The following is a 10,335-nucleotide window of genomic DNA, read 5'->3' as shown; positions in this document are numbered from 1 at the left end:
TGAACTTCTCAAAGAAATTGCTAATGGCAGTACTGGTACGCTATATAGCGCCATTAACCGAGTTAAAAAGGTTTGCCATGGACTCTTCATTTTTACTCTGCTGCAGCCCACTTTTTAAAAATTTATTGCCCCATGAAATTGTACGTTGGTATAGGTGAATTAGCAGGCTTGACATCGGAAGCTTTCGCCATCTTAGAGCAAAAAGCAGAGTCAGTTAGAAAGAGCAGGGAGGCCGTCCTCTGACCGCATACCTGACGATGAATGAAATAGCTATTAGGCAGTACGTCCAATCTGCTAACAATGCAATTTAACGGCGTTCATTATGGAAAATCATTTGAGTTTCTCAACAACAGCGTTTGTTGTATCATCGATTGAAGAGTCGTGTAAAACTGCAGTGGCATATTTTGAAGTAGGACAACGAAAATAGAGAATATTCTTTCTTATCTAGGTACCTAAATGAATTTGATGTCCTGAACGTAAAATGTATTCATTAAGCGTGTAATTTACCCAACAGACTGATTCACTATTTGAGAATAAGTATTCTTTTCTTTCCGATACGAATATCCGTCACTCTTTCTCCACGATCGATTAATCACCATTCCGATGTCGCCTGTCTCTATCTGACTCAGGGCTTTGGGTCACTGATATTGCAAAGCAAAGCCTTGGGTTCATACCGTCTTTAGACATTACCCTTCTTTACGGACAGGCTTCGCAGCCGGCTGTTAGAGTACAGAAAAATTACGGGGTCAGTGCAACGATCCTACTGACTATCTAGCAAGCAGCGGTTAGCCGAGATTCGATTTTGACTTAGGACTACGTCTTTGTTTACTAATTTAGTGTGGTTCTCTTTTACAAAAAAAGTAACAAAACCCTCTCCGTCCCAACAGGTCGAAGTTGGTTTACGAGGTTTAAACCCTATTCCAATTTGATAGCTGAGCTTGGGAAGTACGCCAGAGTGCAAAACTACCCCTTTTCTTAAACCGACCTTATCATTTGAACAATTTAAGCTAGTCCAATTTGATGTCCTGAAAGTAACAACTTTGTAAAAGTGTAAAACCATCCCTCATATTAAACGGATTTCATCTTCACACATTGAATCTAGTTCAATTTGATATCCTGAAATTGAAACGTTATAGAAAAGTGAGCGATCATAAAGTAGAGTGTCGAAAGGAACTAAGCAAGCTAACTTCGTCAACTGCATACCAGTTTCAAGTCAGTTACTTAAAGTTACCTAGTGCTACAAGCCATTCGATTGTCCTACCTACAGGCTCGTTTAACAGCCCTCTCCAGTTCATTGTACCGTTGACGGGCAGCTGTCTTCCTTACTTAAGTGGTTTGCCGTCCTAAGACAAAACCTGTTGAACAAGGTTTCCACAGTTCTCGTTACTCGTTAACACCATCTGTGCAGGATAGTTGTCCGGCATTCTTACAACATGCCCTGCTCATCGTATCCGTCCAGCTTTAGCCACCTATTGGATACTGGGTTTCGCATAAAGCTGTATGAGTTCATGGTTAATCCTCCGCCTCCATACTCCGTTCTCCTGTACGCCGCCAAAGATCGTTCTTAGTACTCGTTGTTCGAAACTTCCGAGCACTCACAGGTCCTCCTCGAGCATTGTCCACGCGAGGGGACCCTTAAGAGGGGTTCAACTCGGCTCGATCGCGTGATATGCGAATGTAGTTAAAATGTGGTTTATTATGGCAGATTTGATCCGGGATTTCATCATCCGGATCCAGGTAAGATCTGAGCTTGGGATGAGTAGCGGGCAGGGTCGCTACACACGTTTCGTACCCGTAGAGAACAACCGATCACAGCGTCTTGTACAGTGTGCACTTTGTACGAAAACTTAATCTGCTCGACCGCAATTGCTTGTGAAGCCTATAGTAAACACGACTTCCGCTGATAATACACTTCCGAATTCCACGGCTGCTATCGTTGTCCGCCGTCACCAGTGAGCCAAAGTAGATAAATTCGTCAATTACCTCAAACTGATCGCCGTTGATCTTTATACTAATGCCCAAGCGGCGTCGGTTGGCCTCTGTTCCGCTGGCCAGCATATACTTAGACGTATTTATGTTTTAGACGTATTTACCTTTAACCCAATCTTTTCTGCTTCGCGCTTTAGTGTAGTGTACTGTTCAGCCACCGCCACAGATGTTTTGCCGATCCATCAATGCAGACGAATTGACTAGATTTGCTGAAGATTGTGCCACGCGTGTTGATCACCGCTCGGTTCACAACACCTTGTAGCGCTATATTGAACAAAAGACATGAGAGACCATCACCTTGACGAAGCCTTCTGTGTCATTCGAACGACCTTGATAATCCACCCGCAATCCGAACACAGCACTATGTACCATCCATCGTAGATTGAATCAGATTGATGGACTTGCTGGGGAAGCTGTTCTCGTTCGTGGTTTTCCATTGCTCTTTCCGGTTGATGGTATCATATGTGGCTTTGAAGTCAACGAACAAATGGTGCGTGGGAACTCTGTATTCACGGCCCTTTTGGAGGATCTGGCGCAGTGAGACCTTCGACGAAGCCGGCATGATAAGTTCTCACGAATCTGTTCGCAATAGGTGATAGTCGGCGGAAAATGATTTGCGACAGTATAGGCGGCATTGAGAAAGGTGATCGCTTTATAGTTATCACAGTCCAACTTGTCGCCCTTTTTGTAGATCGGGTAGATAACCCCATCTTTCCACTCATTCGGTAACTGTTCCGTATCACCAATCCTAACAATTAGCCTGTGTTACAAACGGCCAGCTTTACTGGTTCCATTTCAATAAGCCGATGGCATCTTTCCCAGCCGATTTATTGTTCTGCATGATGGCCTTCTTAACTTCGGCTATTCGTTTTCCCCGCCACCTTGGTTCTCCGCCTGGGCCCATTCAGGTATTCATCGAAGTGCTGCTTCCACCTATCGGTCACCTCACGATCGTCCGTCAGAAGACTGCCATTTTTATCCCGACGCATTGCGGCTCGCGGTACAAAGCCTTTGCGGGATCCGTTCAGTTTCTGGTAGAACTTTTGCGTTTCCTGAGAACGATGCAGCCGCTCTAAATCTGCATATTCCTGCTCTTCCAGGTAGCGCTTTTTTGCTCGGAAGGTTTGGTTTCGTTGTATCTTTTTCTGTTCGTGTCTTTCCACGCTCTGACATGTGGTACTGTGCATGTTGGGCGCCGGCGCACCGTTCTCCTCATCCATCCCCCTTCTACATTCACCATCCAACCAATCGTTCCGTTGATTCCATGCCACATGCCCGATGGAGCTCTCCGCTACCCTGCTGATGTCTGTTTTGATAGTGTTCCAACAGTTCTCGAGAGGTACTTCGTCCAGCTTATCCTCTTCCGGCAGCGCGGCTACGAGTGAGTGCACGTAGTTTGCGACGACGTCTGGCTGCTTCAGCCTCGCGAGATCTAATTGAGGCTGGCGTCGGTACCGAATGTTGTTCACAACGGAGAGTTTTGAGCGCATCCTAACCACCACTAGGTAGTGGTCCGAGTCAACATTAGCGCTTCGATAGGATCTGACGTCGATAATGTTTAAGAAGATCTGTGATGCTGTCTGATTTGGTGGCCTGTTGGATGGAGAAGTGTTATCCGAGACCTACTCCCTTCGCCCGCTGCGCACTTTGCAGTAAATTTTGTAACTGGTCATTATAAAGGAGCTCTTAATAACTGGTGGTAACTCCGAGAGTCAGGATTCAAGTTGTTTGACAAAGGCGCTGTTCACCTCGGGATTCTTTAATTGACGTACGTCGTAATGATATCCAACTTTCTCCTATCGTCGCTGAACACGTGTGACGCGCAAGCGTATCTCAGCGATAACCAGGTGATGGACGGATGCAATATCGGCGCTGCGCTCTTTGCGTACATCAAGAAGGCTCCTTTTTCACTTCCAGTTGATGCAGATGTTGTCAATTTGATTTTCTGTTTGACCGTTGCGGGAAACCCACGTGACTTTATGTGCTGATCTATTCAGAAAGAGCGATCTACCAATGACTGTGCTGATATTACCATAAAATTAACACAAATTTGGTCGAATTCACTTTATTCTGCATCCGGAATATTGAAAAAGGAGCTCAAGTGGATACCCAGTAAACATTTTCATATGCATATCAAAGCAATAAATGAGTTATATGTACCTATATATACCCTGAAAAATCGTATCTGATGCACAAAACTAGCATATGCGTACTAATATGGAGGCCATATACGTACTACAAAATATACGTTAACAATACAACTTTATCAGTCTTTGTATGCGATAAAATCCGACTCAAAGCGAATAGTTTTATTATGCTATACAATTCTGTACTGAAAGTCGTAGGTCAGTCACTAGCTATCGTCAAATACGATAGAATATAAACTTATGTGTGTTTCATTAGACTATATTTACGATACTGAATTAATTAAAAGTCAATAAAGATAATTTTCGTACATTGATATACGAGTTGGTGTTTGCTGGGTACTGTTTACATTGATATTAAAGCCGCTTTTGATCGTGTCAACCATCGTCTGCTTTTAGCAAAGTTAAGACGCCTGGGAGCGTCCAATTCATTCGTACGCTGGCTAAAATCGTTCCTCTCCAACCTCTTTCTATTAGTAAAGCTTGGAGACTTCAAGTCTCAGGAGTTCCACATTAAGTCAGGTGTACCGCAAGGTAGTAATTTGGGACCGCTGTTATTCTTGCTTTTCTTCAATAACGTGTACCTGGCGTTTCTTGTTGGATGTCGAACTCTCGGATCTCCTGAATGTCGTACGGTCGAAGGAGGACTGCGCGCGGCTTTAACAGTTAGTCGATTTGTTTAACGGATGGTGTACGTTTAACCATCTGACTATTAGCGTAGCAAAACGTATGGTAATTAGTTTTGCTAGGAAAATACCCAGCCAATTCCGCGTGAAACAGTGGTGAAGGACCTCGGAGTGTTGTTGGATACCGAATTGACTTTTGTGTGCCACTATAGCTACATTGTCGCAAAAGCAAACTACAACTTGAGGGTCATCATGAGAATAGGGAAGGATTTCCGTAACCCCAACTGTTTGAGATTACTTTACTGCTCGATAGTTCGGTTGACCCTTGAAACAGCTGCAGTAGTTTGGAGTCCTTATACTACAAAAGAGGTTCATCAGATTAGCATTGCGATTCCTTTCATGGACTAACCCGTTTGAGCTCCCCCCATACGAAAGTCGTTGTAGATTATTATGCATGGATAGCTTTGCAAATAGAAGAATCTGCACGCGTGCAATATTTATCGCTAAATTGCTTTATGGTGAAATAGACGCACCCAACATGTTGGCGCTAGTGGATATAAATGCAGCTGCGAGACCTCTACGATCCAGTAACTTTCTACGCCTGACTTTTCATCAGACGGCTTATGGTCAAAATGAACCAATTCGAGCAATGTGTGCTGTATTCAATAATGTGTATCATTTGTTTGATTTTTGTATTACGTGTAACTGTTTTAGAAACCGTATCTAGGGTAAAGAACTAGTTTTAAGCAGTCTAAGCGGGTCACTGATTGTTTTACCTTATTACAAGCGATGGGTTGACTAAGTGGGGGATATCAGCATACCAATCTTCTTGCTATCTTTAGTTCTTCAAGCTGTTACCATTGGAAGACACTATTGTTGAGCTAAACTTTTGATTTTTCGCTTTAAAAGTTGGAGCGGCGGAACTAATTTTGAACACACCGAACCCATTTTCACCCGCAAGGTGCTTTTTTAAGCAGTCCTGAAATCTGAATTTTTTTTACGTCCCGTTAAAAAATCCCTCGAACTTTTCCCCCTATTCAGTAAGTTCGCGTTCCTATCCGCGACCTACTAATCGGCATCTGATGCGTAATCGGCATAGCGTATCGGCATAGATGCGTAAAATGCCATCTGTCTAAATTGTTTATCGGGGCATACACTCACCGCACCGTTCGGCAAACGGTATTCGTCGTCTCTTTTATTCTCTGGTGTTCTTATGGGAAACTGCGAGTTTGACGTCTCACTCGCTGTTCATAAAGATGGTGGGAGAACAAAAGAGGTAAACATATAGCAGTACAAACGATCCGACTCAGAACAGTGTTGTCAAAGCAAATAACATTGAAACACATCGTTGCTTTATTAAATCACTGAGAAAATCTTCGAAAATTATTGAAAAAGCCGTCTTTTGTGTTGTTTTTAATAAAGAAAAATTAATTATGAACATACATTTCTCTTGAAAGTATTGAACCACGTTTTCACCATAGGAGGTTTCAGTTAATTTCAAACTTAAAATTCTTATTTCCAGAACCGAAACAGTGTCTTGGCAACACGATAGTTCAACAGTTGTGCTGCAGCTGCTGCTACTGGTGAACAGGTTCCGTCAATTCAGAATTTGTTTTCAGTTTTGTTAGAAAATAATAAAACTTTCGGCTAGTGACAAAGCCTTAGATAATAGAAAAAAAAGAGTGTGAATAATATGGTATGTGACAATTGAGTGCTTGACTTTTAGAGTGGTTGTAATCAGTGCTGAAAAATGTGATGGATTCGTTAGTAGCGAGGTGGCGATTGCCTTCAGCAGCTGAAAAATGTACGTTTTTGGACAACAATTTTTAATTCATCATATTTCTTGTCGGAAAGCCAATAAATTGTGTTTGTGTGAATCAAATGTATGGTTAAGTGATTTGTGAAGAAGATCCTATTAAAAGATTTTGAAAATATGAATAAAAAAGTGCATTTTCGGCTGATTTATGTTCAACTGATTAAAATAGGTGACACTGCTTAACTCGTTCCTTACCCTATAATTTTATTAATTTTGACTGATCGTATGTTATGTTTTAATATTATCAGATGGACCCTGTTGTCCGATGATGTAAATAAATAAATGGAATCGTAAAATTCTGCAAAAAGCTCCCCATTTTCGCCCATCTCTCCTAGGCCATGGCGTCCCATGACGCGTTGTTTGAGCCAATCTGCGCGTTGAAGTCGTCCAAGTGGATTTGGGTGTTCTTCCTCGAGATTTTCTCAACCACACCAGAGTAGAGCAAGACCTGCCCGGACGATGTCTTGTGTTCGCCATTATCCAACCGATGGACCTCGCTCAGCTTCAGGATTTCCAGCTTCAGGCGGCCAACTTCTCTTGTAAGTAGAGCCAGCTCGGCAAGGGTCCGTATATTCCATGTTCCGATTCGTGTCCGTGATTTCATGCTAAAGGTGGATGTCAATAATCCAGATCGTTTTTACTTTCCCTTTGTGTAACGTATTTAATTTTCGGGTACAGTAGATTGTCAGCTTAAGGTCAGCAGCAGGAAAGGATGGTCTTGGAGCGGAACTGTTCAAAATCGGCCCGGAGAAGTTGGTCACCTGTTTGCACCAATTGACTGTTAAACAATCACCGATGGAGTGTAAAGACAATATTATTTGCCCTATTTACGAGAGCTTGAGCCTGTCTAGTTACCTTGAATGCCGTTTACAAAGTGCTCTCTTAACTCTAAGTCATCTTCCATCGACTGTCGCCAATAGCCACTAACTTCAAGGGAAGTTTGTTCAGGCCGGTTTCATGGAGGGTCGGTCGACAATGAACCAAATCTTCAGCCTGCCGCAGATCCTCCAAAAGTGCCGCAAATCCCGAGTGGTCACACATCGTCTGTTCATTTATTTCAAAGCCGCATATGATAGTGTAAACCGACTAGAACTATGGAATATGCTGAAAGATAACGGCCTTCCGGAAGAGGTTACTAGGTTTACCGTGACTAGAACGGATAGGATCCAGTGCTGTTGTATGAGAATTTCGGGTAGGACCGTAGGAATCATTCGAACTTCGCAGGAGACTTCGACAAATCTGCTTTTTAACATTGTGGTGTTGCAAGATGAGCGTCGATCGAAATGTGGAGCACGATTTTAAAAAATTCCAGTCTATTTATCTGCTTTGCCGATGACGTAGATGCTTTCGACTGAACATTTGAAGCGGTGGAAGATTAGTACACCAGACTAAAATACGATGCAGAGAAGATTGAGATTTCAAATAAATAGTTACGTGTAAAACGAAGTACATGCTGGTGGATAGGACTGAGCGAGACAGGGTCCGCTTAGATGGTACTGCGGCAATCGACGGCGATGAGTTTGATGTAGTTGATGAGTTCATGCATCTTGGCTCACTGGTAACAAAGGAGGACCATACCAGCCGTGAAATTAAAAGGCGTGTTATCAGCGGAATTCGTGCCTACTACAGACTCCACAAACGCTAATCAGACCGGTTGTCCTCTATGGGTATGAAACGTGGACGTTACTAGAAGAGGACCTATGAGCTAAGAACCATATTTAGGGGTGTGCAACAGAACGGTGTGTGGAGACGGAGCGTCTCTACGGCGAACCCAGTATTCAGAAAACGGATAAAGCTGGACGGATACTTTGGGCAGGGCATGTTGCTAGAATGTCGGACAACTATCCTGAAAAAATGGTTTTCGCATCGAATACGGAGGAGCACATCGAGGTAGGTGGCAAGACTAGGTGGGGTGAGATCTGGTGAGCACTGAGTAGAACAGTTAACGAGTTAGATTAAAACTTCTCATTCGGTGGTTTGATTACAACAGATGGAGCAAGAGGCACAATTTGTGTTTAAAAATAACACCAGTGCTTTAAAACATATTTTCGATTATGGAAATTTATATGAAAAATAATTAACATCAATTTTATACAAATATTTATTGTAAATTCAACATTCAACTACTGTGCCCTAGAATCTAGTTTTTTCCATATTCACTACCATTTACATTTTTCCTACAGAAGACATGTTACAATAATTTGTTGCATTTTGTTCACTGATATGGATGTAGACTTCTTCACGTAACCAAAGTCCGTCGTCTGTTGACAGAATTCATTTAAATTATCCTAGATAAATTAACTACTAGAGAGTGGGAGTACGTTCATGTTCTAAAACCAAAGGAGTTTGAGCGATTGGTACTTTTCTTCATTGTGGCATAGCGAAAACATATGCCAATCTAGAGAGTGAAATCATTCTCGAACCAGTCTAAAAAATTAGAACTCGTAGCATCAGTAGGGCCGCCAAACACTGCTCGGATCACCGGCAACGGATTCCTCTCGACTTTCCTGTGGATCGCTGACAACGTCACCGGAATGTTGTTGTTGTTGCTGCTGATGCTGCTGCTGCTGCTGCTGCTGTGCCTGATGATTTCCGTCGTGACTCATCAGGCTGCTGTCGTGAGTGCCGATGCCGATTTCAACAGCGGAGCCCGCTGCCCTGCTTCCAATGCCACTGGAAGGAATAGGATTGATTGTGAACCCATTTTCCGAACCGCCGCCAAGGTACTGCTCCAACTTTTCACTGCCCGTGCCGTGCAGATGCACGTGAATTTGGTTCTGATTGACGGTGCTGAACATTTGCGGGCAAAGAACCATGGCGGGTGTTGCCGGTGGGTATTGTGATTGTGGCGGTGGCAGCGGCGGTGGACAGGCCGCGTTGTACTGATAGCTTCCGTAGCCGTTGGCCCACTGACTGTACGGTCCGTAGGAACCGTCCAGATCTGTCGTTTTCGATACGTACCCATGGGCCATCGCTTGGTGGGGTGTCGTCCCGGAGGCTGGAGGAAGGCTGTAGTAGTCCTGGTAAGTTTGTGCTGAATCTGGAAGAACTTTTGAAAAACAGGGAAAATATTAATTTTCTTCTTGCTTAATCGACGATTTAGTTAGAGATAAGTACCTGTTGGAAGGTTGTAATTTGGGTGTTCTGCCATCGGGCACGGATCGTACCCGGCGTAGGAAGGCGGTGTTGTCTGCATTGGCGAATAGTTGCTCACATAAGCGGACGATGAGGAAGCATTTAGTCCATTAGGCCAATCCGTGGCGTTGCTGTAGTCTGTAAAGTCGAATCAAGATGAAAAGAAGCACATTAGAGAAGCCAGTCTGTGTGAGGTCTTTTCTTCGAGTGCTGATCCTGGTGCGGCGAAAAAGACACCAAGAGAAGATATATTTTTTGTGTATAATAATCACTTCCGCCTGCTAACCGAGAACTGACGGCTGGCGGTAACCTTACGATAAATGGTTGTGATGTTTGATCATTTCGCTAATCGGGATTTAATTCGATATAGTCATTCAGGTGAAAACGATATCTGTATCGCGCCGACTACAAGGGCGGCATCGATAGATGGTTTGTTAAAGAGCAACGATTAAGAATAATTTATGCTAATATGCTTGAAGAATTCAGTTCGATCTCACACCAAGCAACAAACGGAGTGAAATTAGTCACACTTTAATATGTTGGAATTAGAGCTTTGGTATTCTGCATAATATCTTAATTGAAATAATTTTAACAAATTTTAACTTAGCATATTTCTTAGATAAAC

At 43.1% G+C, this 10,335-nt stretch overlaps 1 protein-coding gene across 1 annotated transcript in view; it reads right to left on the bottom strand.

Annotated features, from left to right (window-relative positions):
- Positions 1 to 9,025: 9,025 nt before the first annotated feature.
- The window catches only part of LOC128745115 (protein lozenge), an 86,040-nt gene continuing 84,730 nt past the window's right edge, over positions 9,026 to 10,335 (bottom strand). The window contains exons 5-6 of the mRNA XM_053842107.1: positions 9,693 to 9,848; positions 9,026 to 9,624 (exon numbers count right to left, since the gene is read on the bottom strand). Of these exons, the coding sequence (XP_053698082.1) occupies positions 9,026 to 9,624; positions 9,693 to 9,848 (755 nt within the window). The remainder of the gene's footprint in view (positions 9,625 to 9,692; positions 9,849 to 10,335) is intronic.

Source organism: Sabethes cyaneus, chromosome 1 (genome assembly GCF_943734655.1).
Source record: "Sabethes cyaneus chromosome 1, idSabCyanKW18_F2, whole genome shotgun sequence".
NCBI lineage: Eukaryota > Metazoa > Arthropoda > Insecta > Diptera > Culicidae > Sabethes > Sabethes cyaneus.
This window is presented reverse-complemented; position numbering and strand designations above follow the sequence as displayed.